At 38.9% G+C, this 21,524-nt stretch overlaps 1 protein-coding gene across 1 annotated transcript in view; it reads right to left on the reverse strand.

Annotated features, from left to right (window-relative positions):
- ptar1 (protein prenyltransferase alpha subunit repeat containing 1) overlaps positions 1–21,490 on the reverse strand; it is a 54,472-nt gene extending 32,982 nt beyond the window's left edge. The window contains exons 1-2 of the mRNA XM_008103300.3: positions 21,347–21,490; positions 9,744–9,913 (exon numbers count right to left, since the gene is read on the reverse strand). Coding sequence (XP_008101507.2) covers positions 9,744–9,913; positions 21,347–21,432 — 256 coding nt within the window. The 5' untranslated portion in view covers positions 21,433–21,490. The remainder of the gene's footprint in view (positions 1–9,743; positions 9,914–21,346) is intronic.
- Between the last annotated feature and the right edge of the window lie 34 nt (positions 21,491–21,524).

Consider the following 21,524-nt stretch of genomic DNA (forward strand, 5'->3'; position numbering starts at 1 on the left):
GACCTTTCAATCACCACTTAAACTATGGTCTATGCCCAAAAAAGACTATTGTAGATATTGAAGTTTAGGCTCCATCTACACTAACCATTTAATGCAGTTTCAATCCAGAAGAAAGTGGTTTCACCGTGCAGATAATTACACAGGAAATACTGGAACCAGTTTGAGAGCACTGAGGTACATTAAGGGATTTCTTCCACACACTTTTGCGGGAATTTGTTGCCTGGTTGCTGCAGTTTCAAGCTAGTTTCAAACTGCATTAAATGTTCAGTGTAAATTGGGCCTTACATAGATTGATCTGAAAGTGTAGTACACCAATACAATTCTGTGGGCAGCTATTAACCCTACACCAAATGCTTACAATTCAAGAATATCTGAGTAACCATACAGGGTCAAGTTGCAAGACATCAGGCTCACTAAAATCTATGCTCACATTACTAGGGGGAAACTCCCCTGAACATATGGATTTTCTTCTTAGCAGACATCTGTGTACGATTGCATAGGTGAGCATTAATTATCCCTACCCCATCCAATTAAAACTTGTAATCCAGGAAGAACTAAATTCAGATAGAACGTTCTGCAGAAAGACCTTTGGGAAGATTAGAAATAAAAATGCATATACGGTATATGCTATAAAATGCAGATAGAAGAAAGGAAATGCACAGTAAAGTAGAAATAAAAAAGCACTCTAAACTAAGAATACAATTCAGAGTAGTACTTAGAAAGGTGAGAAAGAGAGAGACAGACAAAGAATGTGTCCTTGAGGCATAAAAGGCAAGAATAGAATAACAGAGAATGAGGTGGAAAGATATGAGTTGGGGGTTGTAGTGAAAATAGCTTCTTCAGCTAACAAAGCAATGCTGCCCTCTTGAGTCTATAAAAATCTTAAAGTGGCCCTTATACAAGCTTGAGGTACAATTCTGTTTCCAATACTACTCCCATTAGCAAAATAAGAAACAGACACAGTAGAGATCTATTAAACTCATTTACAATAGACAGCTCCACCAAATAAAACAACCCAATGAAAAGCATTTAGCAAAATATTTCTGTCCTTTATCTCAAGACAGTGTAATGATATTCAAAATAATTCTGAAAATTAATCTGATAATAAATAATTTTAAAATAATTAACAGCAAATTAAAACAATTTAGCAATTTAAATGTACTGAAATAATTTGAATCCATGTACCCATATAGATCTGAGAAAATTGGTTAGACATTCCCTTTTCCCAAATTTTCATAACAAAATTAGAGGCACCTCTATTTTAAACAAAATTAGGGAATTATAAGTGATCTCACATATATGTACTACTCACTCAGACGTACTCAGTTCAGAATCATATTCCCTTAAACCATACTTTTGAATCACTACCAATTTTAGCAGCTATCCCTTGATATTTAGTCTATCTGCCAGCTCTGTCAATACTGATTATTATGTATGTGTGTGTTAAATTATTAATATATAGAAGAAATAAAAAATTTCTGGGTGCTTTATCATGCTACATATTAAACTCTAACATACTGAATATACTTATATCTATGGTGAATCCCACTGCTTTTCATCAGAAGACAACCTTCCTCTCCTTTAAATCCTCATACCTATTCAAAATCATGGTTGAGATAGTCACATCAGAACTTAGTCAACAAAGAGGTGTTGTTTTTTAAGTAATCTGTGAGCTATGAAACACCTTCCCTAGGAATACCAATTCATTCCTCAACTCGTTTTTCTTGTGACAATAGCATTGCTTATTTCAAAGGGCATGATTCTGAATTCTGATCCCTTCAGATACGGATTTAGTGCTCTAGCCAGGGCACAGACTATGTCTCTGGCAGCATGGCATTAAGGTTGCCAAATCAGTGAATCTACCTCCTGCAAGGAGAGTTCCCATTACTTCAGATAGGTTTCACTGACCAAAACTGTCAATACATGGCTCTCCAGAGATGACTGAGCCTTAACCTCTGAGATACTAGGCATCAAAACTAGGCATTGCGGATGGGAAGCCATTCAGCCTACAACATCAGAGTCTGTAGAATGACACCCCCAGTTCCTTCGAACCAGGCATTTGAGACAGACCAACAATGTGAAGAAACCTGCCAACTGTTGCTAGACTTCACTCCCTGGTTATCCTCATGGTCAACTATACTGAACAGGGCTGATGAGACTTGCAATCCAACCTCATCCGAAGGACTGCATAATTGCCATCATATAAATTGTGGGAGTGGGCCTACCTTAATTTTTCATCCCACAGCACAATAAAAAACTCAACATCTTCAGATTCACCTTTCTTTGACCACATAAAGGAGTAAACCACCTTTATCAGGAGCTTCTTAGGAGCAGCCATTTATCTTTTATATTGGACTTAGGCTCCCTCCTGTATTGTTTCAAAATGCAAAAGGAGTGATTTCCCAAATCAAATCAAATCATTTATTTCTGTCATAGACCAGCTCAGGAAAAAAAGGGCACAGTTTCATACAAACTTGGTATGTTTAGTACATTTAAGGTATATAAATAGATACTGAAGCACAATAGGGGAGGTAAGAAGGGGAGGATTTTCCAAATCAGAAACTAAAACAATGACCATTTTATTATTTTCCCATTTTTGGCAGAAGGCGCAATCCCTGCAAAATTTAGGGGGCATAAACTTGGATGTCGACCTCTGTTCCAGGGCCCGCCAGCCTTGGCATCTATGCAGAACTAGTACTAACCAGCAGACTAAATAACTACATGATTTTAGAGCATGAGCATGAATGACAAAGACTTTAAACAGAGTAGAAAGGAGGAAAGCATTATTTCTAGAGGTCCCCAACAAATTCATACAAACACAACAAGAAAATATACCAGTTATCTTTTTATTATCACATTTATTGGCTATACCAGCCAGTTAGGTTAATGGTTTGAACACTGGACTGCCTGACCACGGAAACCCACTGGGTGAACTTAGGCAGGCCACATTCTCTCAGCCTCAGAGGAAAGTAAAGGCAACCCCCTATGAACAAATCTTGCCAAGAAAACCTCATTATAAGGTTGCTTTAGATTCGCTATAAGTCAAATCTACAACTAAAACTATCAGTTCCTCTGGCAAAGGCATGTCCATATTTATTATCAAGGCACAAGCAGCTGTTTCAAAGAAAATATTTTACTTTGTTTGAGTAACTACTAGAGTGTATCCAATAAGTTCTGTCTACAGAGCTTTGAGAAAAACAAAAATGTTGACAAATATATTAACCATCTGTTGTAGAGGCTAGCCAGCTGGAGAAAATAATTAAAAATGATGACACTGGTTAAGGAAAATCTAGCAGAAAAGTAAGCCACTCCAAATTTGAATAGCATCTGCTTATATTTTAAAAAATCCTGTAAATCCAGAACTATCTGTCTAATTATATAGAATGATGCAACAGTGAACAGCTTTTCAAAATCCTTTTAGATCATGTTTCCAGTTGTTAATTGCTGTCAAGTCAACTTTGACTTCTGGTGACCCTAATAACAAAAGACCTACATATCAACGTCTAGCAGCCCTGTTGAGATCTTGCAGAATCAGGGTCATGGCTTCCTTGACTAAGAGTGCATCTACACTATAGAATTAACACAGTTTGCCACCACTTTCACTGGCATAGTTCAATGATGTAGAATCATGAGGGTGTAGTTTTACAAGGTCTTTAGCCTTTTCTGCCAAAGGACCTCATTGGATGGACTGCCGGAATCGCCATACATTGTGGAGAATCCAGCAGTGCCCGTCATGGGGAACCCGTCGCCCCACACCCTGCATCGCCTGGCTTCCCACCTTATCCCATGGGGGAAGCGTCCACTGGCTGTTTTTCTCCCTTTGATTCCAATTGAATACAGGAAGTCTTCCATGTTGTCGATGTGGTAGGCGCCGATTCCTTCAAGGAGCCTCGCTGGAAGTAGTTCTACATTGTGAGACGGGAACCAGCGGGCTTCATCGTAAAACTAGAGAGGAACTATTGCATGCCGCTGAAAAGTACCTCGCATCTGATGAGGTCAAAAACATGTTAGTGCCTCACCATATGACAACTCCCAGGATTCTGTACCATTGAGCCATGACAGGTAAAAGTGGTGTCAAACTGCATTAATTCTACAACCTTATGCCTATCTACCTGCAATGCAATCTTCCTCTTGTCCTATCGTCTTCTACCTTATTCAACCATTCTTGTTTCCAGCGCCCCTTTTTACTTGGTTAACCAAACAACAGCTTTTCAGCTGAAATTTTCATCTGTGAATAATTTCATTACTCACAACTAATCTCTTTCCCTTCCTACCCACTATGACAATCCATCTCCTAGATGGGGAAGTAAATTCAAGATCAATCTATTATCTGTCGTGAATTAAAATGTTCTTGCTTGTTGTGGGCTCCTGCCAGACAAGTATAATTTATTATTTCAAATACCAAGCCAGGATGCGGACATTTGTGCCAGAACCATCTATTGCTTTCCCAATATATCAGTTGCTTGATTGGCGTGATTTTGAGTCAAATGAATGAGACCAGTGCAAAGCAAAACATTATAAAAATATATGACGCTATTGTACCTAATAAACCAATGATTCTTCTCTTACTTCTTTCTCCTCCTCAGAAGTGACTTTTCCTTATTTTTTAAAGGCCAGTGGGATATGATACAAGACCATCTGCAAGTCAATTCTAGTTTGGCCCAAAGCAACCGTGAAATCACTGAATCAGCAAATGAGTTAATGAATCAATGAATAATTGAAATTGCTGAAAATGTCACTGAAATCAATGGAACTAGTTTCAGTGAAATCAAAATGAGAACAGAAGGTGTAACTCATGATAATCCACAACTATATCATATTTTGGTCAAATAAATAAATGAATATCCAGACCCAGAAAGTATAAGAATGTGACCATTACAGGTATGCTTTAACCCATAAAAAAGTAACATCCTAAACTTAAGTTCTTATTTCCTTTGTGAGTGCGTATGTAACAATATTTAGATTTCTGCTAAACAGAGTGACTAAAAGCAGTTTAAAATGTATGATATATGTTGTAAAATTTACAAAAGCTGTAGCAATGCTCAAATTAGCGAAAGTTCTTTAACCTGAAATATGAAAATATAGTACATTTATACAATTAAGGCTGGCCATTATTCAGCTTATCTATTAGCTTTCCAGTTTTGTCTAAGTTCTAAAATGAATTCAAAGCTTCCCAACTGACAATACTGTCTTTTTGTTGTATCACTGGCAGCTTCAAGAGCATAGCAGAAATATACAATGTCAGGTCTACATCTTCAAAGTACCCTGGATTTGTAAGTGAGGTATGTTCTGGGAAAGATGGACCCCATCTACACTGACCATTTAATGCAGTTTGAAATGTGGTAGCTAGACAACAAACACCCATGAAAGTGTGCGAAAGAAAACTTAATAAAGCTCAGCGCTCCATGGCATGCGTAATCACCATCTGGGGCCACAAACTGGTTACAGGATTTCCTATGTCATCATCTGCACAGAAAAATCATTTACAATACCCAGTTTGTAGTAATCAGTGTAGACAGACCCATGTTCTCTGAGCCTGGTCCCAACTCCTAGGAGCTTTGGGGAGAAAACGTATGGTGTCTTGATCTTCCTGGATGGACAGCAGGATGCAAATGTACAGTTCTTAATCCATGGTACTTTCTATAGGCAAAAGACTCATCCCGCTAGTGGAAAGGACAAAGATCTGTGGTGTATTCACATTACACAATTATAGCACTATTATTCCACTTTAATTATCACAATTCTATCCTATGTGTAGCTTTGTGAAGCAGAATGTATTCTGTCTAAGAATTCTAAATTCTCTTCCCTAAACTGCAAATTTCAGGATTCCATAGACTGGAACCAGAGTAGTTATAATTGCAGAATTATAGAACTGTAGAATTTTAGTACATGGCTTTCACTAAGCTCTATAATATCTTTATTCAAACTGGTCTTCCTGAGTCAGGAGTCAATACATGAGTCCAAAAATACCCTAAAGATACTAGATCCTGTTCTTGGAAATAATGTTGGGTCAGACCCGATTAATACTTGGATGGGAGATTACCAAAGAATACCAGGTACTGCAAAAAATATTTCAGAAGAAATATCTTGAGTAGTCCTTGCCCAAAAAAATACTGTGAAATTTGTGGCATTGCTGTAAGTCAACAGCAAACTTTTAAGCACATACACATAGAGAAATAAGCACATGCTTGACCGCCTAGCACTCAACTCCCTAAATTATAAATGTTTTGAATATTGTTTCTACTTGTAGCCAGTACCTTTGTTGTAAGTCATTTTAAGACGTTATGTCACTGAAAAGCTGGACATAAGTGTGTTGAATAAATAATATGCATTTGTTTGCAAAATTACACATAACACACTAGCACCACAGAAGTCGCCTTTTCAAGAAAGTTCTCCAAGAAAAACTGATAAAATATTCAACAGGTAGACTTAAATTTCAACCGTTTCCTGGAAGTAAACCCCAGCCCACCTTGTTTCCAAGTAAATGTGATTAGGATTACATCCTTAGCCAGTAAAGCTAGCCAAACAAAGTTTATATTCTCTAGTGTTCCAAGCCTTGTTTTTCATGCTGAAAATCTGAATGTTTCATGGTGGCATTACAATTACTTCCTTAGAACAGCCTCATGCTTGCTGTACTACGAAAGCTATGGCCTGAAGCAATGATGAGCTATCACATGCTGAACACCCTATATAATTGAAATCCAATTACTAGTCCCAGCCAAAGCAGGCCTACTGAATTAATAGAACCTTGGTAAGTCATTGATCCAATGAGTCCAACACTAATTGGGAAGAGCAATCAATTTTAGGTCTATGCAACTTCAACCACCTAGTTATATTCTTGAGTGCAGGTTTGCTACTCTAAAATAGGGGTTCTCAAACTTTTTCAGCCGCTGAACCCCTTTTGAAGCAAAAGTTTCTTGTGGAGCCCCAAAAATGTTTATATATTATATATAATGTATATATATCAGGCATGGACACATTTTTGACAGACGTGCTGGGCCAGAGGTAGATGAACGGAGAGTGTTTGTGTGAACTAATTGGAAAAAAAAATTCCTATGCACACTGCACATATCTTCTTTGTAGTGCAAAAAAGGGAGGGGAGAGAAAGAACAATACAAGATTTAAGATTACGAAGAATTTTAACCAACATAAACCAACATTAACAGTATTTAAGTGGAAGACCCCAGGGGCCATCCAATCCAACCCCTTTCTGCCATGTATGTTAATTTTCATTGTGGTATGTTGTTTTCTCATGTAAGCCGTCCCGAGTCCCTTCAGGGAGATGGAGGCGGGCTACAAGAATAAAGTTATTATTATATTATTATGTGGGAAAAGCACAATCAAAGCACTCCAACAGATGGCTACCCAGCCTTTGTGGTGATGATGATGACGACGACGACGACGACAATAATAATAATAATAATAGAAACCCCAAGGACCATCCAGTTCAACTCCCTCCTGCCATTCAGGAAAAGCATAATCAAAGCAGCCCCTGAGCTGTGGGGGGTTAATAGGGTTTTGGAAGCAAGCAAGGAAGAGGGAAGAACCACTGCTCTAAAACACTCAACAGAGCAATCTTTCCAAACATTTTATGTTGGCAACACAGTAATTTTGTGTTATTTGCAAACCAGTCCCTTATAAGAGATATGGATACATACATAAATTTCAATCACAAATTGTATGAAGACACAACATATCTCGTGAAAACCTTTCATTTATATTTTTAAATATATATAATCTATTGCTTATCTCATACAGACTCAAGAGGTTTCTTATTACATTCGTGTGACACACTGACAAACTGCACCCAGCACACAAATGCCTCATGACACAGCGTTTGGAAAGCTCTGCCATAGAGGCTCCTAAACCTGGACAGCATCTCTAGCCAACAGATAGAGAGATTTTACTCCTTGTTCATATCCCACCCTTTATTGTGAATTTTAGGGCATTATACAGAGAAAACAATATATTTATTCTATAGCTGAATGGGATTGTTTTTGACAGGAGTAAGAAAACATTTAACAGATTTATTCATTTCTCCTCTGTTGGATCTCATGTATTTTGAGCAGAACTCAGAAATGTTTGTTTTTTTTTAGTATAATCCAGAATAACCCGACCATGCTGGTTCAGATTAATCTGAAGTCTGCCCAATGTGAGATTTCCTTTTTCTGGCTTTACTGAATTGAAACCTGCAGTTATCAATCAGAGAACACAAAGAACTCTCCAAATACTGGCAGTCCCCAAGTTACAATCAAGATAGGTTCTGTAAGTTTATTCTTAAATTGAATTTGTATGTATGGTAAGTCAGAACACATACATTTTTAAGTGTAACTCTAGCCATATCTATATAAGCTTTGGATAGCACAGGGAAGGGTTAACACCCATGTGTAGTTTGTTTTACTATCTGTGCCCCTGTTCAAAAGATTTCACCTCACTTTCTGTCCCTGTGATAATTGGATTTTGAAAAAAATGACTACCGGTAGTTGTGGAAACAAGGATTGGAGATAAAGCTTCAGTGGAGACACTTTTTCCCCATGATAACTCTTTCAGGAGAAAATTTCCCTTCTGAGGGGTAGGTATATCTCACTTCCTGTTGTCTCACCCCCATTCTTAACTGTGGATTGTTTGTAAGTCGGATATTTGTAACTTGGAGACCGCCTGTACACCTTTACTCATTCTAAACACACAAAAGCCTAAATCCCAAAACATTTAGAGCAAAACCTCAACACAAAGTAGGTTACTGACTGCCGCATGATCCAAGATATCTCTTTAGCCTATTGCATTAGAGTGACAGAGCAAAAACCAGATTGACCTCCTAACTTTTATGATATCCAGAAATCACATGTCTTCAGCTTAAAGCAGCTGGGTCTTTAAAGGGAAATATCTAGAAGGGTGCAGAAATCCTTTTAAAAAAACTTCAGTTACTAAGCTTCTCACCCAAAATATTATATGATGAAGTCACCTTTCTTTGTGTACAACTGAGACTGAGCTGCTTTTCTCGTCTGCAAGATGAGCATAACTTACACTAAGCACATTATGGGGAATTAATCCTATCAATTTTAAAGGAGACTACATTAAATTAGATATGCTCAGAATTATAGTATTTGACCTAAATAAAATTTAGAAATGTTTAAATAAATGGCTTTAAGCATGCCGATAGAGTCAGGCCTTCATATTCACTCAGGTTAAGATCACACAACTCTCACAAAAGTAAAAAATCACAAATAATAGAATTGCTGGGGTTTTTTTAAAAAATATGTCTCTAGGAATTTATAGGTCTTCCAGTAAAACTTTATGATCAATGTTCACCAGAAATATGAAAAAATGTCTAGTTCCTCCAGGATGACTCTATGATCAGTTTCCAGCAGACGTTGACCATAAAGTCACACTGGAGGACCTAGAAAGAACATTTTAATCAAATCCACAAATGTGGGGGGGCTGACTGTATTTTGCATATGCAGTTAGGTCCTACATAAATGTATAATCTTCTGCAGCTTTACATAATCTTCTGCAGCTTTCCCATAATGACCTAATAAAAGGTATAGTTCCCATGCAACTAGTGGTAAAGACAGAACATGAATGACCATGAACAAAATTTATTTAACATATGTGTATGACATCATCAGCAAGACACAATTTCAACAGTCTCTGCATGTCCCAGTTTTAAGACTGCCAACGGCAAGTATCAGAAAAATTAAGAACATGCACTAACAAGGCAATGTACATTTTATGGAGGAACTTACCTTCTTTATTAAGCCATTGTTTCCTTTGCCTATAGTGAAGAAGTTTGTTGTGGACATATGGCAGAAGAAACTTGACACACCAGCTTTCTACGCCAAGTTTGTTTTCCACTAGGACTATTGGGCTCCGGTTATATCTGGCTTCAGGACAGGGAATTAATCCAATTTCATCTCTAAAAGCCAAAAACAGAGAAGTAAAAATATAATTAGATTCTTATTTCCTTCTTTCACTACTTATTAATCAAAAAGGGTCAGCCACTTTTTTTTTCTTATTTGGCCCAACCACTTCATTTCTTCTTGCATAATCATGAGCCTTCATCCTGCCTGTTTGATTCTTCTAAGATATTCTGTAGTGAAACAAAGGAACTGAAAAGTTCCTTTTACATAATGAAGCATTATATACATTGATTAAGCAATAAGTCCCCAAGTATTCAATTGGGTTTATCCCCTAACAAGTATGTTTAATGTACTTAAGAAGCCCCCAGTGGCGCAGCGGATTGAGCTGCTGAAATTGCTGACTGAAAGGTCAACTGTTTGAATCCAGAGAGTGGGGTGTTAGTCCCAGCTTCTGCCAACCTAGCAGTTCGAAAACATGGAGTAGATCAATAGGTACTGCTCCAGCAGGAAGGTAACGGCGCTCCATGCAGTGATGCTGGCTACATGACCTTGGAGGTGTCTACTGACAACGCCGGCTCTTCAGCTTAGAAATGGAGCATCAATCCAGAGTCGGATACAACTAAACTTAATGTCAGGGGAAAACCTTTCCTTTTACAAATACTTAAAAGCAACTCTTACTGGACTGAATGGGACTTACTACCACGTAAGTATGGATAGGACCAGACTACAAATGTTCATAGTGAATAAAACATTTCTCCTTACAGTGCCTACTTTCCAACCTATGAGACAGAAATGAATCCAAAAGCAATCTTTTGTCAAATCATGTTGTAAATTCCAGGTATCTTATTTAGAAATAAGCCCCAGGAATTTAAATGTAATAAATATGTGTAGCATTATAACCTAAGGGATTGTAATTTCTTCCAGTATTATATACAGATACAAGATACCGTCTTCCTACTTTTACCTTGCTGGCATCCAGTTCATGAATTACAATGGGCCGGGCTGTGGTGCAGGCTGGAAAGCAAGCCAGCTGCAACAAATCACTCTGACCAAGAGGTCATGAGTTCGAGGCCAGCCCATGCCTGCGTCTTGTCTCTGTTCTATGTTATGGCATTGAATGTTTGCCTTTATGTGTGCAATGTGATCCGCCCTGAGTCCCCTTCGGGGTGAGAAGGGCGGAATATAAATGCTGTAAATAAATAATAAATAAATAAATGACCTAAAATCTGGCTCATGTCATCACAACTCACCTTTATAGTTGTTGCATAAGTTGGAGGACTCTTCCAACCATGCAACAACCATAGTTCTCCCTCCCCAAACCTACCTTTTAAGCAGTTCAACAATTTCCATGTGAATGGAGAGTGGTAGTATATTGCAGTACATCCAGCTACAGAAGAACAATGACTCTCTAACAAAATGGAACTGGCCAGAAGCAGTCTATATCACTTAAAAGATAAGTGCTTGCAGTACAGCAACAGAATAGGAGACTGCCAATAAATACCATGTATCATAGGAAGGTACTAAAAACCACCTCTGAGAAGTCCTTGCCTGAGAAATCCTATGAAATTAATGTGTTCATCATAAGTCAACAGGTAACCAAGGCCTATACACACATACGAAGTATCAGAAGGCACAGCTACAAGGACATAGCTACGTCTCCTAATGAATAATCTCATGTCCTATCTACAAGCAAGTTAAGTCTATATGCTCATTACTTAATAACTCTTGCCTGGTCCCACCATTGTCATAGACTGATTTAACAAGCTTTTAAATACATTAATTAATTTAATTGTAGTTTTAAACTTCTTTATCATCTGAGTTTTAGCTGTATATTATTATAACCTTGCTGTAAGCTGCTATGGGTCCCATGCTGAAAGAAAGGTAGGATAATAAATAAATGGCATAGTGAAGGGGGAAGACATAGTTTATTTCATTTCTTTAAAGTTTTATGACAATTCTACCAATGTCAGAACTCCAGAGCAAAACACTGAGCTGATGCATGTAAACCTGCAACTACAGAACAATCTCATTGCTATTAATTATATTTACTTTTTAAAAATAAATCTCTTCTCCAAGAACCAGGTGACATATATATATATACAGTCTCTGACCTACTTTATCTTCACAAAAACTCTATGATGAAGGTTAAACTGAGAGAAACAGGCACTTGTCCAAGGTCAGGGAGATAGCTTTATGGCCATGTGGGAATTTGAATCTGGGTCTCTCCTCAGTGTCAAGTCCAACGTTCTTGTCACTTGATTATACTGCTTCTCTATCGTCTTCAGAGCACAAATAAAAAGCAATGGGTGGTCAGCTGGAAAAAGTGGTTAAGAGTAGAGGAATTAATTTGGAAGCTGAACACATATGAGCAGATCATGGAGGTGAACAGTTTGCAGCTCTCATTTGCTCTTTATGTGGGTCTGTAGGTGAAGAGAACGCCAACCACTTTTGTGAAAGAAAAAAAACAAAAGTTTCCCCGACAAACAACAATGGGAAAAAAGAAACCTTGTTGGCTATCACTATGAGACAAGAGAGGATTCATCTCCAAAAATCTCACAATGATCTTCCCATCTTTGTATGTTGGGATATGGTACAGTGTGTAGAGCAGTGGTATCTAACCTTTAGTCCCCCAGGTGTTTTGGACTTCTGCTCCCAGAATTCCTGAGACTAGGACAAACTGGCCATGGCTCCTAGGAGTTGGAATGCCAAACACCTGGAGGACCAAAGGTTGTACACCACTGGTGTATAGGAAGTGTAATATACAAACATATGTAGAACCCCTGTCAACCAACTGGCACCAGTGATGATCCTCAAGGACAAAAAACGTGTGGATGCCCATGCAGCATATCCTAACTATACAAACAGCATATACATAAGGTTGTCTTATACGTCAGTATATATGGTACATTTGGTCTGATGGCATAGTTGAATATTCAACATACAGTGAATTTCTAGGATCATCTAAATGCAATGCCTAGATCACATTAACATGGCAAGTCTTCATACAGGTGATTGAAATCTGGCTTGCTGTGACAAATTAACCTCCTACTGCTAAGAAACCATGGTTTTTTAAAAAAAACAAAACATGAACTCTTGTTGAAATATGAACACTGGCTTGGTTAAAGCACAAACTGTGAAAACATTCAAAACCACAATCATAGCTGTTTTTTCAGATGCTCACCATGAATTAAGTGAAAAGAATCAGGGTGCATCTACATTGTAGAATGAATGCAGCACGACACTAACTGCCACGGCTCAACGCTATGGAATTATGAGAACTGGGAGTTGTAGTGTTATAAGGTCTTTAGCCTTCTATACCAAGAATGCTGGTGTCTCACCAGGCTACAAATCCAAGGATGTAATAGCTTGGAGCCATGACAGTTAAAATGGTGTCAAACTGCATTAACTTTATAGTGTAGATGTATCCTAGGTGCGAAACAAACCAGAAGAAAGGTAAGCCATGAATTATATGATTATTTTCCACATCATTTCTAGCATAAGCAACAAACCACAGCTTATTATGATGTGAAACCTTAATGTTGTACTGGAAAGGCAATCTATGACATCTTTTAACCACAGGGACAGGAACACATTCTGAGCAGCGGAAAGCAGGTATTTCCAAGAACTTCAAATACAGGAACAAACATTCATTTATAATCCAATTTGGCAAAGTTTCAAGAGTGAAGAGTTTTAAAATGTATTGATGTTAAAATAATACCTACAGGTAGCCCCATTGTGATATAACTTTGTTTATGAACAGATTCTAAAATGGGTTAAAGCCCAAAACATGGCATATCAAGTTCGACAAATTAGATATTTAAAAATAGAATGGAGCCAAGGTGGTTTGTCCTACTTTAGTGAGAAAAACACTGAAGAGCAAAACATGTCAAAACTTTTGAGTGAAAAATATAAGGGTGATGTTTAATTTATAACTGCTACAGAAATAAAACTTACCTTTATGTAATGAGATTGCTTTAATCTACTTGAAAGCAAGAGAAAACCCAGTATGAAAGACAACACCACATATTGCAAGAACACAGGTTGAAAGAAACTGCCTTCTTAAGGGCTTTTGTCTTTGTTTATCACAAAGGCAAATGTGCTGGGAATCTGAGATTGTTGAGGCGGCTTGTGGTGTGCACATGCAGAGATAAACATGGATTTGCAACCACGTAATGTATGAGGCCACCATACACCCACCTAACAACAGCAGAGGTTCCCAGCAATTGAAAGAACAGCTGCATTTGATCTTAGCCCACAAAAGTACTTTGTTCTAAAAGTAATTTCGCTTTCTATGCAGTGTGAGAAGCATAGCCTCTTCAGTAAAAAGCAGGATGCAATGAAATACTTCTCTAGCTTTCAACGAACTACTTTAAGATATGAAACATTAATGGATTCCTCTCCTCCAAGCACTCATGCACCACAGCTGAAATGTCAGCACATAACCAAGATTCTGGCTCTATTTTTACTCCACATTTCCAACACTACTTTCTCAAAAATTCCCAAGCAAGAAGTAGAAAATTGAGAATAAAAGCACTGTCAAAAAAGGAGTACAATCAAACAACAATTAAAACATTGACATAAAAAAACAACTACAAAGATCAAACTAATAAAACCATACATATCCAAAAGTCTTGACAGAATTCTCTATTCTCTTGGTACTACCACAGAAGAGACCGTGTCCTGTTGCACTCCAAATTACACTGTCAACGAACTAGCTCCAGACAGCACTCGCAGAATAATAAAACCATAAAATTGGAAGAGAGGATAAGGGCCATTCCTTCATACAGGAATACATAATAAAAAATTCCTGATAGACCTCTGTCCAATCTGCTTTAAAATCTCTACCATACTCCCAGGCAACATGTTCCATTGGCAAATAGGTTTTAACTGTTAGGGTGTTGTTTAGGTGAAATCTCTTTTCTTGTAGTTTGAATCCACTGCTCTATGCCCTAGTCTCTAGAAAAGCAGAAAACAAGCTTGCTTCATCTTCAATGTGACATCCTTTCAAGATTTTAAACATAGCTATCATGTTACCTTTTAACCTTCTATTTCCCAGGCTAAATAGATCCAGCTCTCCATGATGCTCCTCATAGGGCACGGTTTCCAGACATGTTACCATTTTGGTCAGCCTTCTCTAGATATATTTATTTATTATTTTATTTCTTACAATACTTATATCCTGCCCTTCTCACCCGTAGGGGACTCAGGGGGGCTTCCAGGCCCTTCCTCACAGCTGATTAAAACCCCACATTTTCTGCTTTCAACTGAAATATATGGCAGTGTGAACTCAGATAACCCAGTTCAAAGCGGATATTGTGGGATTTTCTGCCTTGATATTCTGGGTTATACGTCTGTCCACACTGCCATATCTTCCAGTTCAAAGATAATGTGGGATTTCATTTAGCTGTGTGGAAGGGGCCTTAGTTTTTCTCCAACTCTCGCAATCTGTTAAGGATACTTTGAATTCTTATCCGCTGGAGTATTAGCTACTTACTTAATTTTATGTCATCTGCAAACTGACACACATGCCCTCTATTCCATCATTCATGTCATTTATGTAGATATTGAACAGTACTGGTCCCAAGGCTAAACCCTATGCCACACCACTAGTTACATCTCTTCAGGATAAAGAAGAAGCATTGGTGAGCACTTTTTGGGTTCAGACAGTCAATAATTTACAGATCCACCTAACACAGTGGTTCTCAACCTGTGGGTCCCCAGATGTTTTGGCCTTTAACTCCCAGAAATCCTAACAGCTGGTAAACTGGATGGGATTTCTGGGAGTCGTAGGCCAAAGCACCTGATGACCCATGGGTTGAGAACCACTGATCTAACAGTAACATTATGGAGCCCACATTTTAGCAGCTTGTGTGAAGGGAACCTCGTTGAAGACCTTATTAAAATTAATATATGCTACATCCACAGAATTCCCTTCATCTATTAAGCTTGTAACTTTATCGATTAAAAGAGAGGGAGGGAGGGAGAGAGAGAAGAGTAATCAAGTATTATTTGTTGATATGATATGTTGATTTTTGGGACTTCTTAACTGCATATGTTGATTTTTTAGGTATCACAGCTCTCATTTCTACGTGCTTACAAACTCTGTCTGTTCAACTATTGGCTCTGCAATCTTTCTTAATATTCATGTCAGGCTCACAGGGTGGTAATAGTTTGGGTCTTCTTTTTCTGCATTTGACCTTTTCCTAGAATTCTCAAAGAATTGCAATTTCTTTTAATAGGTCTTTTTGGCTCCAGGTATTCCTGCATTGCCTCTTTACGTAGTCTGTGGGGCATTTCTCCTGCTACATTGTCTGCTCCAATTTGCCCAGGTTGAACACTGTTCTACTTTTGGAAGAAGAGCAAGGCATTGAGGAGCTCTGCTTTTTTCTGTCTCCTGTTAGCATTCTGTCATTTTTTCCATGAGACCCTACAATATTCTTGTTCTTTCGTTTGTTATGGACATAACAGAAAAAGCTTTTTTCATGGTTTTTAACCTCTCTTACAAGCCTGAATTCATTCTGCACTTTAACTTTTCCAAGATTCTCCCTATTTGTTTGAAAGCCTCTTTGGCCATTTCCCCTTTTTCTATTGTATCATATTTCAATTACTGTGTCAAGAGTTCAATTTCATCTTATTTCCATGGTCTGTGCATCATTACACAGACGTCTAAAATCATGGGCCCCACTTTTTCCCCCCACTCCAAGTTTCTAAACTGTCTTTAAAGTCAACCTCACATGTTACAATAAGAGAAGTCAATGGTAGCCTTCCAGGGGTTTTTTGCCTCCAGCTTCTATTATGTATTACTAGGTGTTGCACTATTGCCCTCACAATAATGTGAAATTATGGGAACTGATGAGCAAAACCTATTTAGGAGGCCACATATAATCCAATTTGGAAATTGCCAGGGATGAAAGTATATGGTAAGGAAGTTTTTCAAAGAAACAGCATAACAAAGTACAAAAGGCACTTTTAAACTATCCAGCTACTCAGAAACTAGGATCTAGGAAGACACTTCTATGGTAAATCTGAATTTATGCAGGAATGCGGTTCTGTCTGAAACAACTGGAATACTACCAGATTCCCAGAACATCTAAGCCAATTTCACCTAACCTGAAGCTTTGCTGGACTAAAATTCCCATGATCCCCAAACAGAATTACTCTCTCACTGGGGCTGAAAAAGAGCAGTCAGTGCAAGTGCATCTGGAGAGTGCTGTGCTGGGAGAGACTATACAAAAAACCAGTATCTCCATGTCTATATTAAGCTTCGGTTTATTCACTCACAGCTTTTCCAGAACCAACTCAAGCCCAGTTCAAAACTTCAAGTGCCCTCATCAAGCCTGGTTTTAGAAACAGAAAACAAGCTAGCTTCATCTGAAATGCAAAATAGAGATAATATCACTAGATTACCCCCTACCACACCTATCTTGACACAGTATCATGTGAAAGTCTGAATAATATAGCGTGGTAAGAGACTGATCTTCTAAGTCCAACCATCAGGAAGGAAATAAGACACGTCAAATTGTATCATAGTCAGGCAGTCTAGAACAATACCAGGGTCAATGAAATTTAACCCGGTTGAGAAACTCAAGAAAATCTGCAGGGTCACACACACCTCTTAACTATGTCCCACCATAGATTATGCTTTTCCCCAATAGACAATACGCACAAGGTTGTGATATTTTTCTATTCCACACATACATCATCAAAAATAAAACCGAAAATAGAGAAAGAAGGAGAGATACTAACAGTCAAGATCACAAGAACATTACACTAAGCATCGGACCATGGTGTGTGATGAGCATTCACATGGTTTTTAAACAGGATTAAGCCTGCAATGGGCTGTATTTACATGAGCTGAAGCCTGTGGCCCTTTTTGCAGCAGGAGTGGAATTAGCAGAGTGTCACAAAGAGAGAGCAGAAGTCTGCACCTCACTGCTTGCCCCGTGGCAACCACTACTTTTGCAAAAAAGATAATGGCCAATTATGTAGCTGTGTTGTCAAAGGCTTTCATGGCCGGGATCACAGGGTTGTTGTATGTTTTCCGGGCTGTTTGGCCATGTTCCAGAAGTATTCTCTCCTGACATTTTGCCCACATCTATGGCAGGCATCCTCAGAGGTTGTGAGGTATGGAGAAACTAAGCAAGGAAGGTTAATATATATTTGTGGAAAGTCCAGGGTGAGGGAAGAACTCTTGTCAGTTGGAGGCCAGTGTGAATGTTACAGTTAATCACCCTAATTTGCATAGAATGGCTTCATCTATTGGCTACTTCAGCCCGGAAAACATACAACAACCCAATTATGTAGCTGTTCCCAAGCTAGTATCTAGGTAGACCTACTCTGTGCAATCAACTGAATGTCACATCTACCTCCAACACATACAAACTATTTGGGACTTACAGTGCTGAGATCTGTTTTATTTTTGCTCTTAAAACCCGCACCTGATAAACACCAAAGTGACATCGAAAGCACGATAGAACTCAGCAGAAGAATACCGCTGAGAGTGCATTTCAGGTCTTCTCTGCCTTATCAAGATTCCTCAGTCCAGCAACACAGAAAACATAACAGCAATTCCCCGTCTTCTCAATGAGGAGGTTCAACAAAATGTGAATTATTAGTCATTTTTCTTAATTCTAATTGGGAAAAAAAATCATGTAAACACAATGTAACAACTGCCCAGTGCTTCAAAGCCATACAACAACAATTATATCTTGGAGCTGCAGAAAGATAAACTCTCGCACAATATAGAAAAGTGTGTTTTTGATTGTACCATCTGTCCGTTAAACGCATCATTATAACACAGACAGAAGATATTTATCTCAAACTGTGCAAAGGCCAACAAAGCTTACAGTTATTCATTTTTACTACTTACAGTAGAGTCTCACTTATCAAGCTAAAGGGGCCGGCAGAAGCTTGGATAAGCGAATATCTTGGATAATAAGGAGGGATTAAGGAAAAGCCTATTAAGCACCAAAACATTATGTTTTACAACAAATTTGACAGAAAAAGCAGTTCAATATGCAGTAATGTTATGTTGTAATTACTGTATTTACGAATTTAGCACCAAAATATCATGATATATTGAAAACATTGACTACAAAAATGGCTTGGATAATCCAGAAACTTGGATAAGCAGGCTTGGATAAGTGAGACTCTACTGTATTTTTATTTTCTCTCCCCCCCCCCCCCCCAAGTTATGGTTGTGACTATGGAGAATTGAGTATTATTGTCCTGTGGTATTTGGCCAATCATCAAATATTTTTTTTTTAAGTTGGGGGAAGTGTTGCCTGCTTTCATTAATCTGAACAGCATTTTGGATTTTAAACAAGAAGACCTCACAAATTTTAACTTTTGAGAATTCAGGATATATACATTCAAAAAATTAGGTTAACCAGATTGAACTTATTTACCTTCTTTCTTTCAGCCTTTAGTTCTAAGAACAGATACACATCTTTATAACCGGCCCACAAACATGACCTTCAACATTTATTCTTACTTAACAGTATAAACCTTGGCTATTGATCCAGAGTCCCTCCCTCCAACAACAATCCACTCTAAACTTCTCAATTTCAGTTGATAATGACTGTGACAAAAGAGACGAAAATAAAGGTGCTTAGTACACACAAAACCCTATTAAGAAAGAGAGGGGGGGAAAGATACCTTCCCTAATGATTTTTTTTTAAAAAAGAGCAATGTATCACCATGTAATCTGAATATCCCTGGCATACTTTGGGGAAGTTGAATATAGAGCAGCCTTTTTGAAATGATCTCTAGAAGTTCTTCCTAGCAGAGGATCTCTCACGCTCCATAAGCTGGATCTACACTGCCATATCATGCAGTTTATAATGCAGTTTAGACTGATATAATGTAATGTAGACCCATGCAGTGCATGGTATGATCAGCATAGATCCATATAATGCATGACGTGATCAGTGTAGACCCATATAATGTAATGTAGACCCATGCAGTGCATGGTATGATCAGCATAGACCCATATAATGCATATGATCACCAGGTGTTTTGGAACTCAACTCCCACAAATTCCTAACAGTTGGTGCAGGAATTGGAGTCCAAAACACCTGGAGGGCTGAAGTTTGCCCCTGTCTGGTCTACACTGATATCATGCATTAATGGGTCTACAGTGATCATATGCACTATATGGGTCTACGCTGATCATACCATGCACTGCCTGGTGTTAACCCATATAATGCAGTGTAGACCCATTAATGCATGATATAATCAGTGTAGGCTAGTGGTCCACAAGAACTAAAATATGGTCCGTGTCCTCACTATTACTACTACGGATAATAACATAGTAAAGGTTTTCCCCTGACGTTAAGTCCAGTCGTGACCGACTCTGGGGGTTGGTGCTCATCTCCATTTCTAAGCCGAAGAGCCGGCGTTGTCCGTAGACACCTCCAAGGTCATGTGGTCGGCATGACTGCATGGAGCGCTGTTACCTTCCCGCCAGAGCGGTACCTATTGGTCTACTCACATTGGCATGTTTTCGAACTGCTAGATTGGCAGGAGCTGGGGCTAACAGCGGGTGCTCATTCCACTCCCGGGATTTGAACCTGCCACCTTTTGGTCCGCAAGTTCAGCAGCTCAGCGCTTTAACACACCAGGGCCCCCGGATAATAACATAGGCCAACCAAAAAAAAATTTTTTTTCTTGTTGTCTTCATTTTTAGGCCTGTTCCTGGGGTTATTTGGGGTGCTGATTCAGAAAACTGCATTGGATAGACCACAACAACTGAGATGGCAACTACTGGATGGCATATGTTCTGTATCAGAAACTTGAGCTGATGTGGTCTATCCAATGCGATTTTCTGAATCAGCATCCCAAATAGCCAAACCGAATCTCAAGTTGACCAAAAACTGATTTGTAACCCTTTTGGTACTAATGTTGGGGAGTGGTCCTTGATCAAAAAAAAGGCTGGGAACCACTGGTGTAGCTGCATATAATGCAGTGTAGACCCATATAACGCATAACATGATCACTGTAGACATGCTCAGACTGCATTCTATGATCCAGCCCTAAGAAGGTTAACTTTTTCATCCGCTCGGAAGCAAACTCTCCTACCGAGGCAAAACTTTGCAAAGGCAAGCTGCTTGGACCTTTTTTAAAAAATGCTTTACTATAAAGCCTTTGCTGCTTCCATGTTGCAAAGGGGGCTCTCTTTCCTTTTCTCTTTAGCTTTCTTTAAGTTATAAGTAAGGACTGAAGTTGGGCGAGAGAAAGAGAGGAGGAGGCAGCTAAGGTTCCCCCTGATCCTCTCCCCATTTTGCAGAAAGGACATGGGTAAACTTTTCTTTGCTCCCCAATAACTAACTCCCTCTCTCTCTCTCTCTTCCCTGAGGAAAGACAGGAGACAAGCACCTTATTCCTTCCTTCCTTTGGGGAAGGAGGAAGGGAGGAAGTTGTGGGGAAGCATCCCACCCGCTCCCTCCCTTCCCTCGCCTTCTTTCCTTGGCGCGCGCGCCGGGTCTCACATGTGCGGGTTGCGCTTGAAGGCGTTGTTGATGTCCTTCACCACCCGCTGCACCAGCACCGCCACCTCTTCCGGGGACTCGGCCATCTTCCGCCGTTGCCGCCGCCGCCGCCGCTGCTACTCCTAACGCTGCTGCTGCCGCCGCTGCCTATGCAGCTTACAACTGGCGGCACTGTCAC

Source organism: Anolis carolinensis, chromosome 2, assembly GCF_035594765.1.
Source record: "Anolis carolinensis isolate JA03-04 chromosome 2, rAnoCar3.1.pri, whole genome shotgun sequence".
Classification (NCBI taxonomy): Eukaryota; Metazoa; Chordata; class Lepidosauria; order Squamata; family Dactyloidae; genus Anolis; species Anolis carolinensis.